This window comes from Pipra filicauda, unplaced genomic scaffold (genome assembly GCF_003945595.2).
Source record: "Pipra filicauda isolate LSUMZ 115617 unplaced genomic scaffold, ASM394559v2 scaffold352_size854550_pilon, whole genome shotgun sequence".
NCBI lineage: Eukaryota > Metazoa > Chordata > Aves > Passeriformes > Pipridae > Pipra > Pipra filicauda.
The window spans coordinates 500,992-528,199 of NW_024104479.1; the positions used below are offsets into that span (position 1 = coordinate 500,992).

Sequence of the window (27,208 nt, forward strand, 5' to 3'; positions counted from 1 at the left end):
CCCGGGGGGGATCTGGGGATGGAGCGGGGAGGGGATGCGGAGGAAGCCCCGGGGGGGATTCGGGGATGGAGCTGGGGAGGGGATGCGGAGGAAGCCCCGGGGGGGATCCGCGGGCGCGGGGCCTTTTGTTATGCTAATCCGGGCTGACATCACGCCGCATATCAAAGCCGAGGGGGCCGCATATAAGGCGGCTCCGAGGGCCGCCCCGGCAGAGCGGCCCCGGCCCCCGCGCAGCCCGGCCCGGGCGGAGGTGAGCGCGGAGCGGAGCGGGGAGGGAGCGGCGGTGCCGGGAGCGGGGGGACGGGACAGGGGCCCCGCGGAGCCCCCCGGAACGCCCGAGGGGCGGGGGTGGCCAGGAACGGAGGTTTGCGGGGAGCGGGAGGATTGGAAGGGGAGGGGATGCATCCCGAGGGATGCGCGAGAGCAGGGAGAGCCCGCGGGGTGCGAGGGAGAGAGGAGGATTGGAGAATGCAGGGGGGAACTAGGGGAGACCCGCGGGCATGCAAGGAGGCAGGGAGACCCGGAGGATGGCAGGGAGACCCGGGGGATGGCGGGGAGACCCGAGGAGGAAGGAGACTCGGAGGCTGCCTTAGAGCCCTGAGAGCCGGGGAGGGGGAGTGTGCGTGCGGGAGAGAGGGGAGGACCCGAGGGAGAAGGAGTCTCAGAGAGTGTAGAGAGCCCCGAGACCGACGAGCTGCAGAGGAGAGGGGAGACTCGAGACTTGCAAGGGGGCTGGGAACCCCCTGGCTGACGGGAGAGGGGAGACTCGGGGCTGTGAGTGTGCGGGGCGATAGCGGGAGGCTGCAGGGGAGCGGGGTCACCCAGGGGCTGCGGAGGAGAAGGGACATGCAGAGGGGTTGCAAGAGACGGGAGACACTCGGAGCTGGAACCAACTCCACCACCCCCTGTTCGTTCCCTGCTCCCGGTCCTCCCTGCAGGTCATTTGGGGATGTGCTGCCCCTAGCCCGGGCTCCTGTGCTCCCGGGGAGCCGCAGCCTGGCAGCAGGGGCAGGTGGATGTCTTTCCTTCTGGGCGGGAGAGCTGGAAAAATGTGAGCTGGATACTCACGGGTTTATACCCGGTTCAGTTTTCCTGTTCCCATCCCCGAGCCCGGACTCCTGGAGGTGTGGGATGGGAGCGTTTTCTGTGTGCAGGAGTGGGACTGGCTGCAAACAGCCTCGGGGCGACGAGGAAAGAGCTTTGAGTTAAAAACGGCTCCGCTTTTCAGGAGCCCGCGGGCCACTTGCTGCTGGTTTGATCAGTGACCCGGAGCTCTCCGGAGCTGTAAACATCACGTCTGCCCCAAAGAGTCTCCCTCCCCTCCCCTTGCAAATTCCTCTTGCAAATGTAACCTGTGCTGGACCGAGTGGAAAAAAGCATTATTACCTCCCCAAATAACCGGGGTGCAACTTCAGGCCAAGCTTGCTGCTCTTGCTGGGTGGGGATGGGGGGTTAGATCATTTCTCTTCCCCTCCAGGGGTTGGAAAAAACCCAAACCGTGACTTTTTCAAGGCAGGGGGGAAAGCAGAGAATGGTGTTGGCTGGCCAGGTCTAGGGATAGTAAAATCTGAGACATTTTACACCCAATTGTGCAGCAGTTCAAGGGAGAGAGATAAGGGGTCTGAAATATCTAAACGGGCACTGAAAGGCATGGGTAGGATTAAGGGATGAAGGTTTCCAGTGTGCTCGTGGAAGGGTGGGAAGAAAAGAGCTCCCAAAGATTAAAAGATACAGAAATACTCTGAAAGAAGAAGTGTGTGTGTGCCGGGATGCTCATGGGAGCATGGCCTTCAAGGGACACAGCAACCCCAAATCCAGGCGGGCACTAAAGAAAAACAACCCGTGGCAATGAAATCCTGCCTCCCTTGTAGACAGCAGCGTTGTCTCGGACTTCAAGGGAGCCGGGAACTCGCCCCTAGAGGTTATTAAAATCCTTTGTAATAACAGCACTTCTCTAGTAACCCTTTACACCGGGCACCGGGGCTGGGAGAGCCAAAAAGCAGCCTGAATGGCAAAATACGCTGCAGACGGCAGAGAAAACACCCAGAAATATTCCTTGCCCCCCGACCCAATTGCTCCCCGAAGGCGGATACTGAGGCAGAAAGCTGCAGTTGGGCGAATCCAGAGCTGGGCGTCGGGTAGGATGTGCTTTTCCCTGGGTAAGGGTAAACCCCAAAGTGGTGCTGGCTGCTCCTGCAACCCCCAGCGCCTCCCCAAACCCCTCTGAGGGGGTGACAGGGAGCACAAACAGTGCCAGCTTGGCTGTGCCAGTGTGCCAGGAGATGGGCTGGGACTCCAGAGCTGCGATGTGGTGGGCAGGTTTTGCTGTTTATTTTATTCTTGGCTTTCTCGCGGGGTGGGAATCCACCACAAAGACCACAAAAAGCAGCCCGGAGCCGTGTCTGAAGTGAATAACTGAAGGGAAACCCATTTACTGCTATTAATACCGCTGCTAAAATAAGCAAGCCGTGCCCTGGAGACAGTCAGGACCCCTCTAAGAATTTAAGCCCTGCACCTGGTTTGTTTATTTGTTTGGTCTGAAGAAGGGCAGAACAACAGAAAGAAAAGGAGGGGAGAGCTTTCTTGTCTCCTCCCGGCTGCTCCCCGGAGGCAGAAATGGGATTTTATGTTTACGAAGTTGCAGCCTTTTCCGTGAGCTCCAGGTGCCCGAGGACTTGGAAGGAGTGAGAGGCAGAGTTAATGAGGTGAGAAGGAAAGCAGAAGGGAAAGAGCAAAACACATTTGTTGTAACAGATCAGAGCGAAACATCTGCAGGGCACGGGCACCTGCATGGAGTCGGGAAAGGCAGTTTTCATAATTTGTCTTCTCCGCAAAAAAGAAAAAGAGGGGGGAAAAAGAAATCTGGAGAGAGGGAGGGGAGAGATGAATAGCTGAAGATTTGAGCTAGTCTAAAGATTTATCTTTTTTTTTTTCCTTTTTCCCGAGGAGTTGCACAGACCTTTTGGAGAGGGGGATTAAAAAACCCCCCTAAAGTGAAGCAGCGAATGAAGTCTTGCCATGTGCAGGGTTAAATGGAAACACACAATCAGACCATAACTCAGGGGGTAATTCAAGCCATACGGGTTGTCTGTCTGTTGACTCGAAGGTTGTATCAAGGCTTGGCAAGGGAGGGGACTGAGAGGGGATAATCCAAACTTTTTCGTGATTCATAAACCACTCCTTTGCAATCGGGGTAATGGATTTCTCTCTGGCCACGACTCACTGAACTTCAGAGTTAACGCAGCTCGGGCTCTTTCTCTCCCTCTCCTTTCAGGTTGTTCATCTCCAAGAACAAGCAATACTCAGACTGAAGGGAAATACGCTGTGTGAAAAATTAGAAACTCCTTTTTTTTTTTTTTTTTAATTTTTCTTTGGAGAAGCTGATTTCCCCTGGCAAGAGGGGGAAGGTGGAGAGAATGAAGCCAAGCCTGCGATTTTTCTTCGCCGGTTTTCTGTCGCTGATTCTGCAGACGGGGCTTTGCTATGGGATAAAATGGATGTAAGTACCTGGCTGTCTCTCTGCATTTTTCACGTTTTTCTGGGCACTGCTGGTCTCTCACAGTTTGTACAACTGCTGTAAAGCTGCTCAAAGAGCAGCGAGCGCTGCAGTTCTCCGGGTATTCATTGATTTCAAGTGTGTGTACTAGGGGCTTGTGCTAACAATGTGTCTCCGTCTTCTTTCCAAAATACGCGTGATTCAGGCTCGGTTTTGTGGGTTTTTCGTCTCCTCATTGATACCAAAGGAAAGGCACACACTTGAACAGCTCACATGAGCCACTTAATGAAGTTTCTGGCGTTAGGTCCTGCCTCGCTGGGGAACTCTCCCACCAGGAGCACTGGTCGTGCTGAGTAGGAGCTGAGAGCAGTGGGAGAGGCAGCTGAGATAATGCCACGGATCTCCAACCACAGGGGATGCTTGACAGATAACATGGGGTTTTTTTTGTGGACCTTTTAACCTTTGGATTTTGTGAAGGGTGTTAAAAATGAGGCGGGGGTGGGGGGAGAGGAGAGTGAAGAAATACCAGGGAGTGTGGTCAAGTCTGGATTGAGTTTCTGTGGAGGTAATGCCACTGCAAACAAAGTGAAAACATCCCTATCTCCTTTCTTGGCTTCAGCCAGCGATCAATTAGTTGCTCACTGCAAAATAAACAAACAAGCCCCTCCAGCACCAATCTGGTTTCATGTCCTCGGTGAGTGATCTGACTTTTCTACTTGGGTTTGGAGCTGGGCACAAAATAAATAAGGGGATGTGGCTTTGCCTCAAATGAGCATCTTCTGTGAAAGCCAAGCCCAGTCACACACAATGCCAGGAAGACTGTTGTGCATTGAGGCAAAGATCTTTGGGTTAGCTGGGGAAACTGGGACAAGAGGTTCCTGTTTTGTTGCTCCTTCTGCCACAGACCCTGTGCTATGTCTGATTCCCATTCTACTGTTCCAATTCCCTGTCACTTGAGGATCTCTCCATGCCGCCTTTTATAAAGGTTCTCTAAAATTTGGACGTCTGCAAATTCAGGTGTCTTGTTGGAGCCAGTGTTTTCACTGCCCAGCAGGCAGCCAGGGCAGAGAGGACCTTCCAGCCAGCCAGTCACCCTGTCCAAACACAGACATCCAACCGAAATAGTAGGTGATGTCCTCTGGAGATGCAGGGGACTGCTTGAGAGGCTCCAGGCTCTAAGGACCACCTTGGAAGCAGAGGAGAGTCAGGATGTGATTTGCTCCTCGCTGTCTTGGCCTTACACCTTGCAGCAGTGAGCCCAGCTCAGTCACACAGCCCAGCTGTTCCTTCTGCCAGCTCCCTCCCGTTTTTAGGCTCGGTATTAGGGCCCTCAGCTCCGCAGGTATCGAGCACCTTGCACAGGGCAGGCACCTCCTTTCTGCAGGACGTTCAGCAGCACGCCCACGGGGCTCACCTGCAGCCTTTGTTTCTCTGCAGCACAGGAGGGAAGCTGCTCTGTGCCACCCGGGCTCGGCAGGGCACTCAGTGCAGCACCAGGACTGGGCAGGGGGGGCTCGCCATGTGCTGGGGTTGGTGTCCCACTTCAGCGAGGTGCTAAATCGGGAGGGAAAGGCTTGGCTTCCTCCAAAGGGCAGGGGGAAGACGAGCTTCAGAGGGAGCCCGATAGTCTGGTGACAAGGCACTGACATGAAAAACGCTGGAAGGCAGGGCAAGGTCCGCCACAGCTTTGCTGGCACAAGCAGCCTTTGGGCCGGGAAGCGGTTCGGCTGCAAGGGCTGATTTTGAGGATGGGGTGTGGGAGAAGCGTCTGGAGGCAAAACACCGCAGTTGCTGCTCCTCCCCTCCCCAGCCGACATATCCCCGCTGTGGAAAAGCGGGTGGGGAGGATGAAAGCTGGGATTAAAGCGGCATTTGAAGCACGGGCTGTGTCCGGATGGGCCGCCGGGGCTCCCCTCGCTCCCGCCTGGAACCTGGCAGGGACCTGGGACCTGCCCTGCCTGTCCCGCAGCCCTGCCGGCAGGGCTTTCACAGCCTCGTGTTCGGGGTTGTGTTTCTCCTCCTATGGAAGCACGGGCCAGTTTCCCCCGCTCCCCATCACTCCTTTCCCTCAGGGCTCGGGCTCTGCCCGCGGAAATCCCGCGGGTAACTCTTGGTGAAGAGAGACCCAAAGGCCGAACGAGCCCTCCGAGCTGCGGTCCCGGCCCCGCACTCACCCTCGGGGTGCTGTACAGCCCGAACCTGCTCCTTCCCTCTCTGCCTGCTGGATGGCGAGGGAGGGAAGAGCTCCACGGGGAGGGAGGGAGGGAGGGAAGTGCTGCGGGGTGTTCTCAGCTCTGGGCTGGTCTCCCCGCTCTGCCCGCTGTGCCGTTGTTGTAGGCACGGTGCCAGAGCCCGGCTTCAAAGGGGATTTGGGAGGGGAGGGGGAGATAAGGACGCGGGTTTCGCCAGCCTGGGGAGGAGGGAGCGGCTGATACGGCAGGAGATAGGAAATTCAATTTTGATTCGGAGCGTGATGTAATGGCGGGGGAGGGGGAGAAGGAAAACACACTTTTCAGCCGTTTAGGGCTTCCCTGTAACACAAATATCCCCATAAATGAGTAAAAGCAAGGAGAAGGTAAAAAAAAAAGAGATATTTATTTTATTTTATTTTATTTTATATGGCTTATTTTTGTGCGTTGTGTGGCCCGGGTCCCCAGCTGTTGGCAGCTGGCACTGGGCACCCCGAAGCCTCCAGAGAGGTGTGTGGACAGTCAGCATCTTGTAAACATGTCCTTGCTGGTGGAGAAAGTTCATATTTTGGGCTCTTCCACCCAAGCTCCAGAGAGCTGCCCAGGTGTGCAGGCAGGGTGTGGGCAGGCCCCCGCTGGGTCAGAGGTGCTGTGGGGAGGCAGCCTTTCCCTTCAATGCAGTATGAGACCCTGAGTCTTGGTTTTGCAAACACTTTTCCATCCTTAAAGCAGAGGGTGGAGGGGGTTGCATTGTTTTGTGGTCCTCAGGGCTCGTCTGGTGTCCTGGTGGCTGGGGGGATGAGGCAACCATTGGATATATCTCAGGGCCAGTGCATCTCGGAACTCTGTCGCCTTCCCGTCTCCTTTTGCAACCCCTTTGCTTTCCCAGGAGGGCTTGGGTTTAGCCAGGCAGGTGCTGGAGCAGCTTTTTTGGGTGGAACTGAAAACTAGGTGAGCACTAGAGGGAGCTGCGGCCAGATGTGCTGCAGATGTTGGCATGTCCAGGCACGGAGCAGCTTTGGAGGCACTTCTGCCTCCACGGGGGTTGGCATCTCCTCTGTCCCTCTGCGCTGAGCGTCACCTTCAGGGCAAGAGTGGTTGTAAAGAAGCCAAATGCAGCAAGTGGGGTGTTTGGTTTTTTTTTGCAGGGCTTGCAGAATAAGCCCATGACAGCAAGGGCTGGTATTAGGAATCCCGTGAGCTTTCGGTGCAGCTTGGTCCCTTTGGGGAGTCCCTGTTGTGGTGGCCCAGCCATGCACTCTGGAGCCCTCCCCAGCTGAGCACAATTCCCGTGGCTAAATCCCAGCTCTCCAGAACCCAGAGGTGGCCGAGCCACACCTCTTTTGGGGAACACAGGGTGTCCCCCCGGCCCACCAACCTGGAGCAGCCCTTCTGCAGCCAGCAGAAAGCAGGGTAGGGGGAGAATGGAAAGATTTTGTGCTTCCTGGCAGCTCCTGCCTCTCTCTCCCCCAGGCAGGGGTGGGAGGGAGCCGGGCAGGGGGACGGGGCGCCGGCGAGGAGCCCGTCTGCCTGGCACGGGGGATGCCAGATGAGCTGCTGGGAGAGGGCTGGGGGCGAGCAGAGGGGGGGAACCACGGCTTTGAAGTTTGCTCCTCGCTCCGTGGGCAGCTCAGGAAAACTTGACGGAGCTCCACGGCCCTCTCGGAGCTCGGGGAGCCAAAACTCTGCTGGCATCGACTTCAGTGGGGCCTGGGCTGGGAGTCAGCTGTGCCCGCTGCTGCCAGAGCTGCCTTTGGCACCGGCTCTGCAAGCAGCTCTTATTTTAAGCTTTTGCTTCAGGGTTGGTTCTCCCCTCCTCCCTCCCCCCCACACTTCTCTCCCTCTTCCTCTTCTTTCTTCTACCACATAAATTCTGCTTCCCCGTTTGAAAAGGCTTTGCAGGACCAGTGGAAGTGTTTACCAGGGGTTGTGGTGTCCTTCCCAGCACTCGTGGTCCCCACACCGGGGCTGGTGCAGGGCAGGGTGGCAGGGGCATGGGCTGCCTCTGACTCCCAGGAGCTTAGGCAAGGTTATTGTAACCCTCCTGCAAGCCTTTTCCAGATGAAAACCTGAAAAAGTGAGGCTCCTGCAGATTGAAAACCTTCAGTGAAATCGAATAGAAAAAGCCCCTCGATCTCTGCCTCTCTTTATTAAAGTTTACCACACACTTCACTCTCCACAGCCATGTAATTTTGTCTAAATCTTTCTGTTTCACCCAAATCCCTGCAAGATTAAGGGGTTTAGGAACAGGCATGAAAAAGAGTGCCTTTGCAGAAAGCAAAGCTGGCAATTTGAAGCAGGAGTTCAGGGTTTCACCAACAGTCCCCCTGCGAGACTTTTGGATCACATCACACGAGGGAGAACAGGGGGATGCCCCCAGAGAGAGAGGAGACCCTTCCAACCTTTAAGGGTGTTTTCAAGGGCACCAGTGCTTGGCTGCTCAGGTCAGGGAGTTTTTTCTCCCTTTGCCTTGACCAGCAGCAATGTCTCACTCACAGTGGACCTTGTAAACCAAACACTGTGTGGCTTTTGCTGATACCTGCTGAGATCCAAAGGTGCTTCTCCCTATGAATAGGTGCTGCTCCCATGAATAGTCTTCTCATGGAGCCCAGACCTGCAGGAATGGGCCCATACCTCTCAAAGGACCCAACACTGCAGAGCATTCATGTCTTCGAATGAATTTATTAACTGCCTGAGATAATTAAAAGAGTAAACGAATGCCATGATTCATCCCTGCATCATATTTCCTCTGTAATTATGTTTATGGCTTTCTGTCAGGATCCATAACTTCAATTGAAAGCCCTGCTATGCTCTATATAAAGCAGGAGGTGTTTGGTTTGGGGCCTGTTTATTTAAAGGGATGGGTCAAATATGGATATCTAAAAAAAACCCCCTGGAACAACCATCCCTCAGTTGTCCTCATCTTTCTGGAGAGTGAAGGATGGGGCAGGAGAGTCAGGGCAGAAGAGCAGGGTGTTAGCAGGAGCAAGCAGTGAAACCCAGCATTTCTAGGGCAGCAGCAGGTAAAACCCCCCTTCAGATGAAGGGTGTGAGCCCACAGAAACATGTTTGTCAGGGATTTTTTCCCAGATTGAGGACTGTTCTGCTAACCCTGCCCTCCAGGGGTGCTTTGTTCAGGCTGGCTGTGCCCCTTGGGTTCCAGTTTCCTTCCCAATGCAGGTGATCCCTGGAGACTGGGTGAAGACAGGACAGAGACCCACCACCACATCCCACCACGGACCAGACTCTCCTGCAGGAAGGTGGTTTTCTTTCCACTGCCCCACAGGTGTCCTTTTCAGGGGGTGCCCATCCCTCCTCTGGTGTTGCTGGAATTCAGGGAGCAGGGAAGGGTGGTGCCTTTCCAAAGGGAGGTTTAGAGTGACAGGGAGTGGAGAAGACATTTCTGAATGTAGGACAGAGACTGGGCAAACCTGGGCTGTCAGGGCATGGACTAGATGACCTACTGGGCCTCTCACGTTCCTGATCTGTGGTTTATAAAGGCACTTTTGGGTCTCAGTGAGTGACTGCAGCAACTGAGGTTTCTTTTCCATCTCCATTACCTTTCACTTTTTCCTCCCAGCGCTTGGAGATGTTTCCAGTTGCAGGTTCTCACAAGCAAAAGCACGATGTTTAGGCCTGGGAGATGTTCAGAAAACACCTTCCTGCATCTTGGAGTTTTGTTCTTGGTGGGCTCCCTGGAGCTGGGCTCATCCCATGGGGAACAGCCCCTGGTGCTGAGTTCTCCCCAGGGGGGAGGTGGTTTCCCTCTCCCATGAAGCCAGTGTCCTTCTCACTGCATTGAAAACCCTCTTCTCTGGTGGTGTTCACTCCAGGCCATCTGTAACCACACCCTCTCGGTGTGTCACATCCCCTTTTCCACACTGGGGGTGAGTTCCAGCCTGAACTCAGCCTTCACCCCAACCTGTCAGGGGTTATTTCTGCTGTTCCTGACTGGTCTGTGGTGGTGAGACACAGGTGCCTCAGTGCAGCCTTCCAGGTCCTCTAAAGGTGCTGAAGGTCTCTACACAGGACCAGAAAACGTGGTGCAGGATGCAGGAGATCCATGGATCGTTCTGGAAGGCCAGGTGGAACATCCCAAGGCTCCTCAAGTGCCACATGGCACCTCTGCTCAGAAAACTGAGCTGGTGCCCCATAGCACAGCCTCTCTCAGAGCCTTGGAATGCTGCTCCTGTGCCTGAAGCTGGGGCTGTGGAGTTCTCTCCCTCCTCCTGCCACACCCTGCCTGCTTCCCTGGCTGCTGGGACGTGCTGTGCTGGAGCATTTATCATTTTTACTCTCTCAGTGATGAGCTGCCTTGGCCTCCTGCCTGATTTGTGTTGCAGCCCATTCCTGGGAGTTGCTGATAGGCTTTCTGGGATAAGTTTTCACAGGTCCCCGGTGCCAAGGGCTGGGGGTTGGACACATCTCACCCAGCTCTGTGCTTACACAGTCCAGACGTGTGTGTCCCAGCTCAGTGCCTGGGTTTCCTGCACAGTGCACAAAAGGAGTGTTTCTAAGGCACTGCGTTATCTTCCTGCGGGTCTCACAAAGCACATCAGGCAAACTGCTTTCTAGATGTGGCTTTCTCCTCTCCTGGTTCACGTGGAAGGCAGGATGAGCTGCCTTCTGGAGGTGCCCCTCTCCCAGCAGGGAGCACTTCATGGACACCAGTGTGTGAGGCACCGAGCTGAACTGCAGGGCAGCATTCCTGACCATTAAATTATAAATTATTTAGGTTGGAAAAGACCTCTGTGATCACCGAGGCCAACCAATAACCCAGCACTGCCAAGCCCACCACTTTTTTCCTTTCCCTTGAAATCCACTGGCCAGAACTCCTGTTTGCAGTGTGTTTAATGGGCCTCTTCAAACACATGCATGATGTATGTGTTTACACAGCCAGCAGAGTGGGGCTTTCCCTTCCAGCTTTGCCACTGATTATCCGGTGCCAGGAACGCCAAACTCCAGTCCCCTGGGAATTTGTCAGCGCAGACCTGCTCGGCCCTAGCGAGGACTGTGGCTTTTCCCTGCTGGAGGAGTGGCTGGGGTTACTCACCAGCAGCCCTGAGAGAGCTCCAACACACACAGCAGCTGGTTCAAGCCAGCCTTGAGGGAGCTGGTGGAACACAGATATGTTTTCCTGAGAGCAGGAGATCAGAGCTTATACCCCCGCTTTTGGTTAGGGCTCAATTTTAGCTCTGTTTCCATCCCATTTAACTTCTGAAGGATGTGCATGTTATAGCAATAAAGTGCAGTGCACCCAGAAATGTGTCTGCTAATAAGCCAAACCAACCAAGATGGCTTGGGATGAAAACTGAAAGGCAACACATTTAACAAGGAGAGAAGGAAATATGTGTTAAAGTGGTTGTGCTGCCAGGATCAGATGCCAGTTATTGATGCAGCCAGCTAGAAAATTGTTTTATGGGAAGGAATAACATTTATGACTACCCTAAGCAGGCCATAAAGATACAAAGGGAGTAGTTACACACCAGGCTTCTGCTGATCTCTGTGGGTGCTTGGGGGAGAAGAGCACAGCCCCGCACGAGGCATGGCAGCACCGGCTCTTGTTTTGCTTTTTTTAACCTGGAAAAGTTGGCAGTGGGACACTGGAAGTACCAACAGGGTCTTTGGGGTGCTGTTGTTTCCTTCCACGGTGACAAAGGTGCTGGGGTTGGTGGGTCCCTCCTGGGTTTGACCGTGGTGCTCTCTCTGCACCTCCTCTCGTGGTGCTTTTGCGCTGCGGTTCCTGGGGACCGGAGAAAGCCTCACCTACGAGCAGCAGTGGTGGGATCATGGAGGGCCTTGGCCTTAACTCTAAGTGGAAGCACATGTTTTGCAAATTTGGTGGCTTTTCCCTGGGCCTGGCAGGGGGTTTTCTCCGTAATTAATTATATGACATTTAGCATAATCCTTTGAGAGTGTGTGAGACAGACGACGAACGCAAAACGCTGATAACACCAGTGGCACTTTTTTTTCCCCCTGAATGCCACAGCCCTGGAGGATCCAGCTTTCTGTTATCATGGAACTGATGGGCCATTTTTCACTCTGCTGGGAGGTCTGTCCTCTTCATTCTTCAGCAGAAACCTTCCCATAGGATTTACACACTCAGTGAACCCGGCACATGCCCCAGGAGCTTTGTGCAGACTCCCCTCCAGAACAGAGGGAAATGTGCACTTCTGGAGGGGGTTTCTTCCCACCTGCCTTAAATGCCTACTTTAAATGAGACAAATCACTCCTCATAGCTGCCTGTCTTTCTCACCAGCTTCAACTAGGCCCCTCTTTACAGAAAGCTTCGGGTGAGCACAGGTCACTGGTGGAGAAATTAATACCGACCTAAAGATCAACTTTTTAAACTCTTTTTAACCCTTTTTTTTTGTGCTTGTCTCCTCAGAGCTCTGTCCAAGACCCCCTCGGCTCTGGCCCTGAACCAGACCCAGCACTGCAAGCAGCTGGAGGGGCTGGTGGTGTCCCAGGTGCAGCTGTGCCGCAGCAACCTGGAGCTGATGCAGACCATCATCCAGGCGGCACGGGAGGTCATCAAGACCTGCCGCAAAACCTTCTCGGACATGCGCTGGAACTGCTCCTCCATTGAGCTGGCTCCCAACTACCTGCTGGACCTAGAGAGAGGTAACCAGCCCCGAGGAGGGATGGCAGTGGGGACAGTCGGCCAGGGGGTGTGAGCTGGGCAGGGGAAGGGTCTTGCTGCCGGGGGGGACGTGGAGGGGCTGCGCAGAGAACGCGGCTGTCCTGCTCTCTGAGACCATCCTTAGGGGGCCAGTCCTGCCCGGGAGCTCTTGGCTCCAAGGCACCACAGCTCTTACAAAGCAGACCACCACTCTGGTCTGCTCATCCCATTGGGAGTCATGGGAGGAGCACAGGGGCAAAAGGAGGTGGGAGAGTCCACGAAGGGGCTTCTCCACATGCTCCAAGAGCAGATCACACCACAGTGGACAAGCTGCATAAATCCACGTGACTCCTTGCCCTGCTGGGATGTTGCCTTGTGTTGAAGAGCTGTGCTCCCAAGGGGTGATGCCATGGGACACCTCAGCTGCAGCGAGCTGGTGTGTTGGCTGCTCTGTGGGGGTCTCTTTTTGGGGAACGTTGGCCCAGGGGGCTGAGCTGGAGTTGTTGTCTCTTGCAGGCACAAGGGAGTCAGCATTTGTGTATGCCCTTTCTGCTGCTGCCATCAGTCACACCATTGCCAGAGCCTGCACCACCGGGGACCTCCCTGGCTGTTCCTGTGGTCCCATCCCAGGTGAGACACCTGGACCTGGGTATCGATGGGGAGGATGTGCAGACAACCTCAACTATGGTCTTATCATGGGGTCCAAATTTTCAGATGCTCCCATGAAGATGAAAAAATCAGGATCACAAGCCAATAAACTGATGCATCTGCACAACAGTGAAGTAGGGAGACAGGTAACAAATCCACGAGAGTTATTGTACTTGTACAAACATCCGTAGTGCTCGGTGGCTCTGTGAGGTTCAGTGGCTCTGTCAGCGAGGGAGAGGAGCAAGTTTCTCTAATTATTCTCTATAAGTCCCCCTGGGAGTCAGGAGGCCCTAATGAGCCCTGTGTGACCATGGGGGGGATGTCTCAGTGCTGCCTGAGAGTCGGGGGTGGCTCTGGCTTGCTGACCCAAGGAGGTGTGGTGGGGCTGGGCTTCCAGGGGCACTGTGCAGGAGAGGTGCTGTGTGAGTGTGGAGGATCAGCATCTGCAGCAGCTGCCTCCAGCCATCCCTGCAGCCAGGAGGGATGATTTCTTCCCCTTTTCCAGCTGCTTTGCTGGTGATTATCCTGGTGTCTGGCAGAGTTCAGCAGCTCACACCCAGCGCGGGGATGACGCTGACCATGTGCAGAGGGTGTGCTCCGAGGGGCAAACCCCGAGAGCAGCCCTTCTGCAGCTGGACAAACGGGTGGGGGACTGTAAAACTGACCCCTGCACCCACCTCTGGGGCTGCTCCCACCACACACCCCGTGCAGACAGAACCTGGAGTGTGCTGAGCTCACTGGCAGCGCTGTGAGCCACAGGCTGAGGGCAGCTCTGCAGAGCACAGCCACGCTCAGCTTCCCTTCCCTGGGCCTTTTTGTTCTGCCACCGCCACCCTGTTTGCTTTGGGGTTTTGTTTTGTTTTGTTCAGTTTTGTTTTACTTCTGTGATGTCCTGAGTTTTCGTTTCAATTGCGGAGGGCGGATTTTTGCTCGGGGCAGGGCGTTGCCATGGCTGGTGCATTCAGCCCTTCCTGGCAGCGTCTGCCCTGTCCCACCGAAACCAGACCAGGGCAAAGCCAAAGTAAAAGGCTCTTTCGGCCCCATGACCAGCAGAAAGGCAGAGTGAAAGTGCCCTGAATTCATCACAGCTGTGACATTTCTCTTGCCAAATCCCAAAGCTGCCGCAGGCTGAAATGGATGTTAATGATCTATTTGTGGAGAGCTTTGATTTTTTCAGCTCCTATGGAATTTAGGGGGTGGAAATGCAGCCCAATGGAGATATCTGATCAAAATTCAAAGTACTGCTCTGTCTGCTGGCTGCAAAGGCGCCCTGGGGAAAGCAGCCCTGGGCTGATAGTGATCACCAGGGAGCTGTGGGATCTCATTCCCTTTGCAAAGTAGCTGCTCCAGAGTGACTGAGCAGAAATGAGAGCAGCAGTCCTTCTCTGTAGCAGTCCCTGCTGAGAAAGGGCCTTCTTTAGCAAGCTTGTGGGATGTGTGGAGGTAAGAGAAGGGCGTTTCCTAACTCCTGCATTCCTTTTTGCAGGTCTTGAAAGCCTCTCTTGAAATGAAATGTAAGTGCCATGGAGTTTCTGGGTCATGCTCTATCAAGACCTGTTGGAAAGGCCTTCAAGAGCTGCGAGACATTGCACTGGACCTCAAAAACAAGTATTTATCTGCCACCAAGGTCGTTCACCGGCCCATGGGCACACGCAAATACCTCGTGCCAAAGGATATTGATGTCAGGCCAGTTAAGGAGACAGAGCTGATTTACCTGCAGAGCTCGCCTGATTTCTGCATGAAGAACGAGAAAGTGGGGTCACATGGCACCCAGGACAGGTGAGGGTTCTGCAGGGGGTGCTGCCTGCACCCTGACTCCAGAGAGGGAAGGGGGAACAGGTACGAATAAGGGGCGAGTCACTGGGGAGGCAGCACATGCCTGCAGGTAAAGAACATCTCTAACAGATGCCCAGTCCTGTTAATGGTGGCTGTGGCCAAGACAGGGCTTCTGACACCTTTTGCATCACCCAGGCAGGCACAAGATCCAATTTGAAATTCCCCTCAGCTCACCTCCACAGGAACCTGTAAGGATCCAGCAGCTGCTTTACACTGTGTTGGGCCTCAGTCATTGCTTGCAGCCACTGCTGATCAGATGAGTTGTTACTCTAAGGCTCCCCTGAGTAGGTAAATATTAACCCAGTTAGGACCAGTGCTCCTATACAGCCTTAAAATAGCCTGGAAAACTACAAAGATATTTTTTACATTTTTTTTCCTCCTACCGCAGTTCCAAGGTCCAGGTGTGTTTGTACTGCTCGTGACTCCGCAGAGGAATTTCTTTCTCTCATTAATATTAGAGATTTAGGGCCAGGGCAGGGTGCTGTCCCCTTCCACAGGCAGCAGACATGCCTGTCTCTTCCCATCCTCTGCTGAATTTCGTCCAAGACAAACTAATTGGGCATCTCAGCAGCCTGAGCATCTCTAGGTGGGCAGACCCACCTGATCTCTCTGGAGCAGACCCATCGACAGCTAAACAATTGTGTGGCTCCAGAATTTTCTTATTGTTTGTTAGGTGGCTGTCTCATTAGTTGCTCTCTTGCTGGTTTGCTTTTCTTTAGATAGTTCTCATAATGCTTCTTTGCTCTGTGCTGGGAACACCAGGCTGAGGTTCATCTCCAGCCCAGCAGTGGAGCAGTAATTACCAAGTGAAGATGTTTAGGGATCACTGAGAGTTGCAGGGGAAAAAAACCCAAACATGTATTGAAACTGGTTTCTGAGGGGAAATGCCATCTGAGTGGAATTGGTGGTTTTGTGGATTTGTATGGATTTTGACTTATTTGTGTCTTGAAAAAGACCTCTTTGTTGTGTCGCTCTGTTTTGAAACGAAAAAAAAAACAACTGGTGGAGGTTATTTGGAGGTGAGTTTTATAGGAATTGCATGAAATGAACAGGTTGTGTCAAAACCAAACTGAATTCTCTACAGATTTGCCAAGTAAAACATTTTCCACGAGCTGAAATCCTTTCAAGGGGGGAGGGAGGTGTGACTTCTTTCTTCTTCTTCTTCTTCTTCATCTAATCTCATTTTACAGCAGCTCTCAACTTTTTATTCCAGCAAGGGATAAAAAAATATGTCCAGGTCTCGAGTGATTTTTTTTTCCCCCTTCTGGGGACAGGGAAATGTGTGTTGCAGGCGTCCCTTTATCCGGGCGGGGTGCTGCAGGGACTGTGGGGCTGCCAGCCCCGGGCCCCGGGGAGGGAGGATTTAGAGGCCGAGGTACTCAGGCAGGAGGGGATGACTTTCAGAAGGAACCTGTCAAGAAATCCTCCTCCTCCTCCTCAGCTGTGCAGGACGGGCTGGCTGTGGGAGGGGAGGAGGGTGATTCAGGCCCGTGCTCAGTTCTAAGGTCGTGTGTAGCCGGGCTTCTTTCCATCACAGTCCCTCTGCAGGCTCTCCAGAAGGTGCCTGGGGTCTCAAAGATGGCACAAGCCACAGCAGCCTGCTTTAAATTAGCAGAGGAAATAGGTGTAAAATGCACATTTTGTGTGTGAAAATTGGTCCATTCTTCCCGGGGGGAACAGGGACAGGGAGAGGATCTTCCCTAACCCCCTCCTCCCGTGGGTGCCTTTTTCCCCTTTGCAGTTTTCCTCTCGTGAAGAGGACATCCAACTGCATTTTGAATGTGGTGGCTCTGTTCCAGCCTGCTGCAGGCTGCAGATAATTCCTAGTGACAGGGCTGAGGAGAAGGAGCACAAAAGGGGTGCTGTCAGAGAAGGCACAGCGAGATGTGGGTCCTGCTTGCTGCACAGAGGTGTAAAAACACTCGCTTGGAAATAGCTCAAACAGGTTTTTAGTTTATAAGTCAGGTCCTGGTGGCATCTGAACATTTTATTCCTGTGCACATTGAAATTTTCTGGAGGGAGATCCCGTTGTTTCCCATTAGGCTCTTTTTAAGGTCTTTTATGGCAAATGCAGTCAAAAAGGATTTTTTTTTTTGATGGTGGTCCCCTCAGTTCATCTTCTCTCTTCTCCACCACCTGCCCATTTCCTTTTTGGCCTTTTTCTGGGTGCAGAGGTCAGTCCATGAGGTGTTAGAGTGTATTCCCCTACCCCCACAGTCCAGGAGACTTCAGGCTGGGCATCTTCAGCATCTTTCCAGCCCTGCTTTCTGCCTCCAAAGGGATTCAGAGGGGGGGAAGACCCCACTAACAACCCCTTTTCCCGTTCCTGGATTAAAATATTCATATTGCTGCATTTTTTGTTGCAAAAATTGCTCAGTTTTGTACCACATCCCCCCTCCCTCTCCCCACGTGTGGTGCTTGCTCAGAGCGCACCGGGAGCAGGACAGAGGCTGCTGGTTCCTTGGAACACCTGGGACATTCAGGTTTCCAGTGTGTGCTGCAGGGAACAATCCTGCTCCAGCAGGTGGGTGGAAGGGGTAATCTCACTGGTGATCTCTCTAATGTGAGGGATCACATTATGCAGACTTACTGTGTGCTTTTCAGGCAGGAAAGGGAATTGAATTCCCTTGTAGTGGAAACCCACTTGGAAAAGGTGCACCCGGTTACTCAAAAGCCTTTCAGAGCTCTTTGCTGAAAGGGTTTCAAAGCCCTCTTCAGAACAAGCCTGAAATGTCTTCTAGGACACCTTGGACTTTCTTAGCTGGTTGAAATTAAGAAATGGTTTGGAGACCTGCCTGCCTGCAAGTGCTTGGGGTGTATCCAGGTTTCAAAGGCAGGGAACCCAACCCAAACCTGAGATCTGAAACCTCTTTGAAGTGCTCAGGGTCTGATTAAGGAGCTGAGTTATGCAACCAGTGTCCAAGTCTCCTGCAAACGAGACTTTGCTGCTGCCACACAGACTCCAGCCAAACTCTGCGTGCTTATATCCCACCGTCCCACTTCCAGAGCCCGTTAAAAATGGTCTGGAGGAAAACCTAAAGAAGCTGATCTGTGGATTGTGCAGCTTTCAATACAACAAATTAACCACTGGGAAAAAAATGTAAATGTTCCCCTTTCAGGAGCTGGGCCAGCTCTGCTTTTTTTGCGTTTTCTCACCTAATGCCTGGGGAAGATTGAATCCTTTCTGCTCTGAGAGACCTGGATTTCACCATAAATTTTCCTGAACGGAATCGTGAATAATAAATTTATTGATGGAGGGAATAATTTCACACAGTAAAAATGAATAAGGAATCCAGCTCTCCTGAATGCATTTAGTCCCTCTGCACCAAAATGGAACTGGAGTTAGGGAAAATTGGGTCTGGGAATGATTTTCCATGGACCCTGATCTTTCCAGGAGCAGGGCTGAACTGAGATCAGCTAGGCTGTTACTGAAGATGTTTCTCTGCTCTTAAATGCAGTTTCCCCAAACAACCTGTTCCAGGGTTTTACTGCCCCCAGTGTTATGTTTTTCTTAATCTGAATTCAGACTAAACATAATCTAAAATCAAACTAATAATTTCTTGTCCTCTCTTCTCAGCATATAAAGAGGATTTCTTCTCTCTCCTTGTTGCAATAATCTTTTATGGATGGGAAGACACCTCTTCTTACACACTTCTCTAAATCAGTTCCTTCATCATTTTCTAGTTTTCTAGTTTCTGAACTGCTCCTCTGGCTCTCCTGGGAACACTCCCACATTTATCTGGATCTTTCTCAAAGCATGGTGCTTACTTTGCATTTTAATCCACTCTCACAGAACATCCTCAGCTCCTTCTGCCCCAGGGTTATCCCACATTTTTAAGCTCACTCTCTCCTCCTCATTAATGAAAATCCAGGCTGGTTCCAGGCTGTCCCTGGACATCTCCTTGCTGACATGAGCTATTGATAACTCTCTCTCTTGTGCAGTTGTTCAGTGTCAGTCTCAGTCATTCCTTGGGGATGAGAAAGCAATTTAAAAGTACTTAAGATTCTGCCCTCAAAATCTTACATGAGGCTGGACTTTGATGTATTTTTAGGGATGTCCATTGTGTTACACACCTCCTGAGGGACTCGAATTATTTTTCTCTTTCTTTCTTTTATATACTGTGCATTACTTGACATTGCTGCACCAAAGAAATAAACAGGAATTTGATTTAAAAGAGGAAAAGATCAATCCCTCCTTTACACAGCAGTACTGTCTTCTGGGACTCGTAGCTGCTGGAGTTTGTGGAGGCAGATGGTTTCCCTGAGGTCAGAAAGGGCTGAGGGAAGCACACAGCCAAGATGCCCACAGGAGGATACTGGGATGTCAGGGAAGGAACATCCCTTCCATCATCCCTTATGCAACAGCCCAGGTGCTCGTGGGGTGTGAGAAACAGGACTAGAGAGAGGGGTCAGATTTGTGTTTTCCTCACCAGCTGGGGGGTGCCCTGGGCCAGGCAGGCAGTCGCTGTGCCCCAGAGTGACCTCTCCTATGTCCCCACGAGCAGCTTTCCCTTCTCCGTGGGACTGATGGGGTGAGGTTCCAGTGCACGTCTGGCCTGGCCCCGTCATCACCTGTCAGAATTGTGGGTGACACAGCACAGACTGGCCTCAGTTTGGGTCTCAGATACCAGTTGCATAACCAAAAAAAATATCTGTCCTTCTGTCTGCTCCTGGGACAGAGTGAACTGGGATCCACAGCGACACTTGGGACACGGCCAAGTGAACAGCTGGACTCCAGGGATCTCAGAGGTCTTTTCCAACCTAAGTAGTTCTGTGATTCTGTGATCTCCCCATAGCTTTTAAAATCAAACTCCCCACTCTCCATGTGGGGGAAGACTCCCAGAAGTGCTGGGATGTCCTTCCCTGTCTCTGCCCAGGAGCCTTGCCCACGATGGGACCAGGGGGTTCCCCCAAATGAGGGCTGCAAAGGGGGGATTTGGGGCAGCACATCGAGTGGGGTTTGTCCAGTCAGCAGGGCTGACCTCCTCCCTTCTCACACAAGGATGGGAAAAGCACTGTGACAATGCACAAGGCTGTCCCTGAGCCAGGCCCTGGGCTGGGCTGGCGGCCGGAGCATCGTTCTCCAGCCGCGTTCCGAGTGCTCGCGGAGGTCACGGTGTTGTGTTAAGATACAATCTCCTCCTCGGTGTTTTCTCTCCGAGGCTCAGGAGGAGGGCACTTCTCGGGGTTGCTGGAATCGTGCTGGACCAGGCCCAAAACAAATGAGACTGAACTTAACCCGTCAGCGGGAGCGGGGTGGGATCCAGCCCTGGGCTCGGGGAGCAGCTGCTCGGGGCAGCTTCCGTGGGCAAACTCTGATCCTTGGGCTCCTCTGTCTTCCCCCCCCCTCACTTTTTCTCGAAACATCTCTGTTTTATCTCGTTTAAGGAAAAAAAATGAATGTAATTCATCCAGGCCTACACTTTAAAACAGAAAACAAAATCTCTGCTTAGTGGCATCACCAGGAAAGCTTTTTAGAGGCCCATTTAGGTTCAGGATGGGGTTAAAGGCTTTGTTTTGGCTATTCAACTCATCCATCCACAATGCCCCTGTTTCCTTATACCAAACTGAGGGAAGCTTGAGGATTTTTTAATAACATTTTGGTTTTTTCCTGTCTTTGATCCAGGCTGGGTGGGATGGGGGCAGCTATGGAAAGGTGTATCTCCCACTAGATCCACTTTTTATTTTTTTGGCAAACCACAGGAGTGGATGGGGGAAGAGGGAGAATCCCGGTACAGCAGGAAGAGGAGTTTTACTCTGTTTGGATGGGGTAAATGTCACTGTTGGGTGCTTTGTGTGCCTGGGGAGTGAACATCCTCAGTGGGCAGCTGGAGTCAGAGTGGGCCCCTGTTCCTTTGCTTGGCCATGTTGATGAGGTCTCAGCGTGAGCTGGTGTGGATGCTCCACACATCCCTCACCAGGCTGCAGCTCCCCATCCTCCCCGGGTGAACCTCAGCCTTTCCATCCCCTAGCAAAGCTGAGGTAGGTTGTCAAACACCCTCCCCTCTTCTAATGTCAACACGCCCGTATGTGAACCTTTGCTCTGAATATTTAATGCATTTACTAATACATTTATGAGGAGTCATGTGGAGGTTTCCTCGTGGAGGGGCCCTGGCTCTCAGGGGCAGTAAGAGGGCCTTTGGTTCAGCTTGGCAAACATGCTCAGAGTGCTGCAGACTCGGCTCTGCTGGAGGCTTTCAAAGGTTTGTAAATATTGACACACACTCCCCAACGAGGGGGATTGGGGGGGCCTTTAAACACTGAACCTGGAGAGGAATGCGAGGCAGAATAACAAACAGGAGGCAGAAGAAAATGAAGGAAGAACAAGAGCAAAATCTCAACACTTCATTAATCCCGTGACTTCTCCTAAAGCATTACCTCATGAGGAATTCCTATAAATCTCATGGATTTGTTTTCATCCATTAATGGTGTGCTCAGCTCATGCTCCTCTGTCCTTTCCCTGCCCCAAATCAGCCTCAGAGCGTTTCTGTCCAAAATAGCCACGCAGAGAAAGATTTAGGAGAGATGTCAGCAGTTCCCCCCCTCCACAGACCACCTTTCCTGCAGCAGTTTCGAGCCTCCATCCCATTCACAGCCCCTGGGTATTGGGTGCATGGTGAGATTTGTTAACCTGAAGTGCAAGCATCTGACCAAACATGGACAGCTCCACCCTGGGTTATCTTTCCAGTCCATGGGGAAACAGCAGCTCCAGGACATGGTTCATCTCATCCTGGTGTGCTTTCATGGCCGGTGACCCAACCTGGAGTATTTTAGGAGAATGAGACAGATGGTTTTTGAGCAGCACAGCTGTGAAATGGCAATCAATGAAAGACATTCCTCAATCCATGAGTTGCCTCTGAAAACCTCGGGCCAGTCACTTGCGAGCAGACAAAAATGAGGGAACCCAACACAAGGGCCGACTTACCCTGGTGGGTCTGGCTTTAATTAAAAGCAGAAGCAAAACAAGCAGTGGAAGTCCGTGTGATATTTGGTGACTTGTCATCCTGCCCTGTGTTCCTGCCACGCTTCCTGCTCCTGGGTCAGGACCTGGGGTGTCGTGGGGCTGCTCATGCTGTACTGGGAGACAATCAAGGGGGAAGAAGTGCAGCTCTGCTGGTGTTGGCTGTGATTGCCCTGATAGGATCAGTGCTGGATGGTGGCTGCAACAGCCTGCTCGGGATCTTTCCCAGCCTGGGATGCTTGGCATGGAGCCTGTGCAAACACTGTGTGGCTGCAGGGTTCCCCCTCCATCCTTTTCAGGCTGGGGAGTGCTGGACAAACACCAGGGTTTGTTCTTTAGGTTGTCATCTTCTTCCAGCTCCTTTCAGACAGTTTTGGAGCCTGCCTGGGAATACAGATTGCTTGGGATGAGGAGTTTTTGCTGGGGAGGTATCCCAAAACCTTTGCTTGTCTGCCTGTGTGGGAGGCAGGTTCAGGAGCCTGAACTGGGAGTCCGAGCAGGAGTTGGGTGTGATTTTGGGTGTCAGAGCAGGTGATGTGGGTGCAGCCTGGGGGTCACCCTGCTGCCCTGGCAGGCGTGGGGGGCTGCTTGGCTGGGTGCTCCCCCTGCCACGTGCTCTGTGCAGCTGGGGTGTTCCTGTGCCCCGGGCAGCCCTGCAGAGCTGCCAGGCCCAGCAGCACCTCGGGGCAGTGCCTTGGGAATCCCTGCAGGAACTGCACTCGCTCACAGCGTCTTCTCTCTTCCAGACAATGCAACAAGACTTCCAACGGGAGCGACAGCTGCGACCTGATGTGCTGTGGCAGAGGGTACAACCCCTACATGGACAAAGTGGTGGAGAGGTGCCACTGCAAGTACCACTGGTGCTGCTACGTGACCTGCAAGAAGTGCGAGAGGACTGTCGAGAGATACGTGTGCAAGTGAACCCCCTCCCCTGCCCCCCAGAGCTGAGACAGCAGCACCAGCACTACCCAGAGAACAGAAAACATTGCCTTGACCAGAGGCCATTTATCTTGCAAAGACACAGACTTGAGGGAAGCTGGCAGGAGGAAAAGCGAGCAATCACACCAGTAAGAATAAGACCCTTAAAAAAAAACCTCCCAAAAAACCCCAAAAGCAACAAACCCACAAATGTCCTCCCCCATCCCCATCAACAAAATGCTCTCTGAGAAGACAAAGCCTCATTTGGGATGGTATTTCCTTCAAAAATACTTCCTATGGTTACCAGTGACGTCCAGCCATCGAGTGCCTCAGTGTTCTGGGAAACAAAAGTAGAAACTTTCCCCAGGGGAAGAAAAGCAACTCCTGTTTGACAATAAGTGAGGCTCCCACCTGCCTGTGCCTTCCAGCACAGGGACTGAGTCTCCATCGGGACCACCCCGGAAGGGAAAACACCACAACTTTACATCAATAACTTTGTTGCCAAAGACTTCATTTTTAGCAGGGAATCACCCACTGGGAATGATAAAGGTGGAAAGGTTTTAGGTCAATCCCCTGAAAGGAACAACTCATTTTATCCTTGCTTTTACACAGGTCTGCGACTTCGAAGTTGCTGCTGCAGGAAGGGCTGTCCTTGATTTGTCCAGGCTGGATGGGTGTTCAAATTCAGCCATGGAAAAAGTCCCCTGGGACTGGGAGCCCCTGGGGGCAGGGGGTGTAGGGCAGCCTGAGAAGGACCTTTTGGGGCCCACGAGACAGTAGTGGGGCCGTTAGGACCCAACAACAAAGTGAAGTCAGAATCCAACAGGAAAGTAAGACAAAAAGCAAGCCCCTGCTCTCTTTCTGTTTGCCCTTTGGGTGTGGTGCCCTCGGTCGCTGCCACTGTCCCACACTGGGCCAGCAAGTCCTCGGGGAAATGTGCCACTGGCTCTTTTCCCTGGGCAGAACTGTCGGTCCAAGCCCAAGACCCCGCGGAGAGCGGGGCAGTGCTGGCTGCAGGGAGGGCAGCCCTGGAGGGCAGCAGCCATTCCCAGCAGAAGGGAGTGGGAACGTGTCAGTCCCTGCCCTGGCACAGCAGAGAACCACTACCTGTGGCTGTAAATATTTCCTTTTGTACGCGGCTATACGGCAATATTTATATCTCGTGCTTTCCTCTACTCTACTCCCTACGTAAACATATCTATGTATATAAACAAGCATTACCCAGAGTGTGAAATGAGCGCTGAAGTTACGGGGCAGCAGCACAACGTTAGATGATGGTGTTTCCTGCTTGGAAAGCAGCTCTGATTTTCCTCCCAGGGATGGGAGAAGAGCAAGGCTGGAGGCACTCGAGAAGTTCCTCTATTCCCTGCCTCCCCTGCCTCTTCATTTGGAGCAGAATCAGCCAAGATACAGCCAAGACAATGAAACAGAGCACTGGGAGAAGAGAAGAGTCACTGCTGTTGTTTTGCTATTTTATCAGTGACTCCTCTCCTTGGGAACATTTCCCAGTGCCCCCGAGGAGCTCAACAACAAACAGGACCAACTCCTCTCCTGGGGGTTGGCTCCTGGCTCCTGCACATGGACAGGGGGTGCTGTGCAGAGCAGCTTCTGCCTTAGGTTTGGTTCCCTTCTTTGCTCTGTTCTTCCTTTGCAGTGGGCATCCAGCTCTGTGTCCCACTGAGGAAAGGTGACCTTGGGGAAGGATGCTGCTCCAGGAGCCTGTGATGCCCTTCACATCATTCCCCACGCAAAATGCTGTAAGCAGCCAAAAAATCCCTCCTGCAAGAATGTAGGGGGACATTGGCACTTTCCTAGGCAGTAACACCACAACCTTTCTCCGAATCCTCTTTTTTTCCCTGCTCAGCCATTCCCTAGGGGCCAACTGCCTCTGACAACATGTCTGTGAGCAGCCCTGAGGAGAAAAGCAGCGAGGGCTGTGAGAGTAGAATTCGAGAGATTCTGTTCTCCTCAGCTCCTTTGCTTTGCTGGGATGGGTTTGGCCTCCTGGCCCCCTTCCCTCCCCCAGCCACGAGCAGGCAAAGAGGGGCCTTTGGTGGTTTGTCAGTGGTTTGTCAATGGTTTGTGTTCTTGTCACCCCATAAAAGCTGGTGGACTGAACGTCTCTGCAGTGCAGTGTGATGAGTGCTGGGTGTCTCTGGGCTGACATGCAGACAGGCTGGTGGCACAAATCCCACTGCTCTCCAGCACCAGGATCTGGCTTCCTTTGATTTGTAAAGAAACGGTCTACTCTCCTTCTTTTGAGGAATTTTATTTTTGTTTCCAGTTTCTGATGAAGCCAACAAGGCAGGGATGTTCTGACCAAAGAAAAATTTGAGCATTTCAATGCTGTTCTGTAATGACTCTTTTTCTTGCTCCCTTGCTGATGTCCTGAGTCTTTCTGCCTGGTGAAAAAAATAATAAAAAGGAAAAAATGCTCTCTAGGTACATTTTTTCAGCTGCATTCCGCTCCTCCCATGTCAGACCTGTGATCCTCGAGTGGCTTTCTCGTGTCAGAAGAAAGCACCACTTGGCAGAGCATTAGAGGGCGTGAGAAAACCTCTCAGGCACGGGCAGGTCCAGCAGGTGGGACGGGGACCTGCAGCAGAACCTCAGCCCTGGGACACCTCATGCTTTGTGCCTGGGACTGGAGATGCTGATCTGAGGTGTCTAAAGTGTTTGGAGCTTCCAAACCCTCTGCTGTCTTTGGATAATCCATCCTGGGCTTCCTCTGAATTTTGCTGCTTTGGGAAAAGAGCCCGTGTGGCCCCAGCCGTGGCTTAAGCTGTTGCTCTAAGAATTCCCTCTGTTACATCACTTTTGCCACAGCTTCTGAGTTTCAGGGCCCTTTTCCGCTCTGGAGCAGCTGCACACCGCATTTCCTTCGAATACCAACCAGGAATAAAGACAGAATGTGCTCCACAGGGCCACGCTGGTGGAAGGACTCGTGGTGCAGCTTCTCCAGAGCTGTCCCTGGTGCTTCCCTCCTGGCCCAGCAGCAGAGCCCAGGGAGCTCAGGAGGGAGAAGTGTCCTCGCTCCCAGCTGCAATTCCTGGTGCAAAACCACCCAGTTATTTCCACAGCCAGGGGGAGGTGCCCCTGCCCATGGAAGGGGACAGTTCCACTGGAACTGGATGATCTCCGAGGTCCCTTCCCACCCAAACCATTCCATGTTCCTGTAGTTTTCTGTGTGGTCTCAAAGCTGTTTGGGAGCACATTTGTCATGAACCAGTTTTGCAAGGAAAAATATATCCCTACTTCCCTCCCCCAGGCCCTCAGCAACCAGTTTTCAAGGTTTTACTCTGAAACAGGGAGAAACTTTCAGCCACTGAATAAAATGGCTTTAATTCCTGGGAATGTCTCTCTCAGGTGATGCTAGAGTTCCCTCTCTTACAACATTCCCTACCACATCCCAGCCACTGGTACAATTTGGCCCAGCTCTATGTCCTACTACACAGCACTGCTGGTTTACATTGGCTGGGAAAACACATCTGATTTCTTCCCATAAATCCTATAATTTCAAAATCTTACGCTGTTACCCCAGAGGGAAAGGGGCAAACCATCTGGAAGAGTGTTATGTCGGTGGCTTTGTATCATTTATTAATTTGATAAAATATCTATGATTTAACAAAACAGTTTGGACTTAATGCTATTTCCAAATCTGAGGGTTTACACCTCGTGTACATCCAGCTGGCTTTGTGTTTTTTGATGAATTCCCCCCCATCCTCACCCCCTTCCAGTTTTATATCATTTAGATTTCTCCCTAAGGTAGGTAAATGACAGTCATTACAAAAAACTCCCCTCTGATTCCTCGTTTTAGTCCACAAAAACAGAAGGTATCTTAATCATGCTAAAGTAGACAGTCCATGTGCAGCTAGAAAAGCCCTTGATGAGGGGAAGGGGAGTGAGGAAAGGAGGCAAAAATCTGAGTAAAATTAACAGTGTCTTTGGCAGGAAAATGATAAAAAGAGTCCCCAAGGGACCATCCCTTTTCCTGCTGGGAAGAGATCCTTGCAGCACCTTCCAGGTGAGCCAGCCCTGTGCTGCCCAGCACCAGGCACCTGCCTGGGGAAGATGCTGGGAGGAGGCTCTGGAGGTGCTTGATGTGGGGAACAAGGGGAAAATTCAGCCCTGGGACCCCTTGGTGTTACCCCCCACCTGTGAGGAAGGATTTGCCTTCCCTGCCTCAGGCAGAGGGTTGTGAGTCACCACTGCTTTGCTCCCCAGAGCATCACAGGCAGGACTTTCTCCTCTGCACAGGGAGATAGAGCTGAGAACAAGGTTTGAGAGAGGCAGAGAAATAACAGGAAACTTCAAATCCACCTGAGATTAATGACTTCAACATGTACAACATGTTGTGTTGTGTTTTGTTTTCCTCTTGGGGCCAGTTTCATCAGTCAGACAGAGTTTGATTAAATGTCTCAGCAGAGCTATGGTTTGTTCATCTAGAGCACAGATTACCCTCTGTTCATGGAAGCAGCATTAGCTGTGTTTTCGAATTGTAAGAGCTACAATAATAATAAAAATAATAACAATAACAA

At 52.4% G+C, this 27,208-nt stretch overlaps 1 protein-coding gene across 1 annotated transcript; it reads left to right on the forward strand.

Moving 5' to 3' along the window:
• Nucleotides 1-212: 212 nt before the first annotated feature.
• WNT11 (Wnt family member 11) lies at nt 213-27,208 on the forward strand. The gene is made up of 6 exons (XM_027717857.2): nt 213-250; nt 3,275-3,499; nt 12,074-12,309; nt 12,824-13,101; nt 14,442-14,734; nt 22,499-27,208. The coding sequence occupies exons 2-6, from the start codon at nt 3,417-3,419 to the stop codon at nt 22,671-22,673; spliced, it is 1,065 nt and encodes a 354-aa protein (XP_027573658.1). The 5' UTR covers nt 213-250; nt 3,275-3,416; the 3' UTR covers nt 22,674-27,208.

Bases quoted from the DNA above. Each gene is read 5' to 3' on its own strand.
- WNT11 (XM_027717857.2), top strand. From the start codon at position 3,417: ATGAAGCCAAGCCTGCGATTTTTCTTCGCCGGTTTTCTGTCGCTGATT. The intron at 12,310-12,823 runs GTAACCAGCCCC...TGTCTCTTGCAG, and splicing joins CCTGCTGGACCTAGAGAGAG to GCACAAGGGAGTCAGCATTT. The intron at 13,102-14,441 runs GTAACAAATCCA...TCCTTTTTGCAG, and splicing joins ACAGTGAAGTAGGGAGACAG to GTCTTGAAAGCCTCTCTTGA.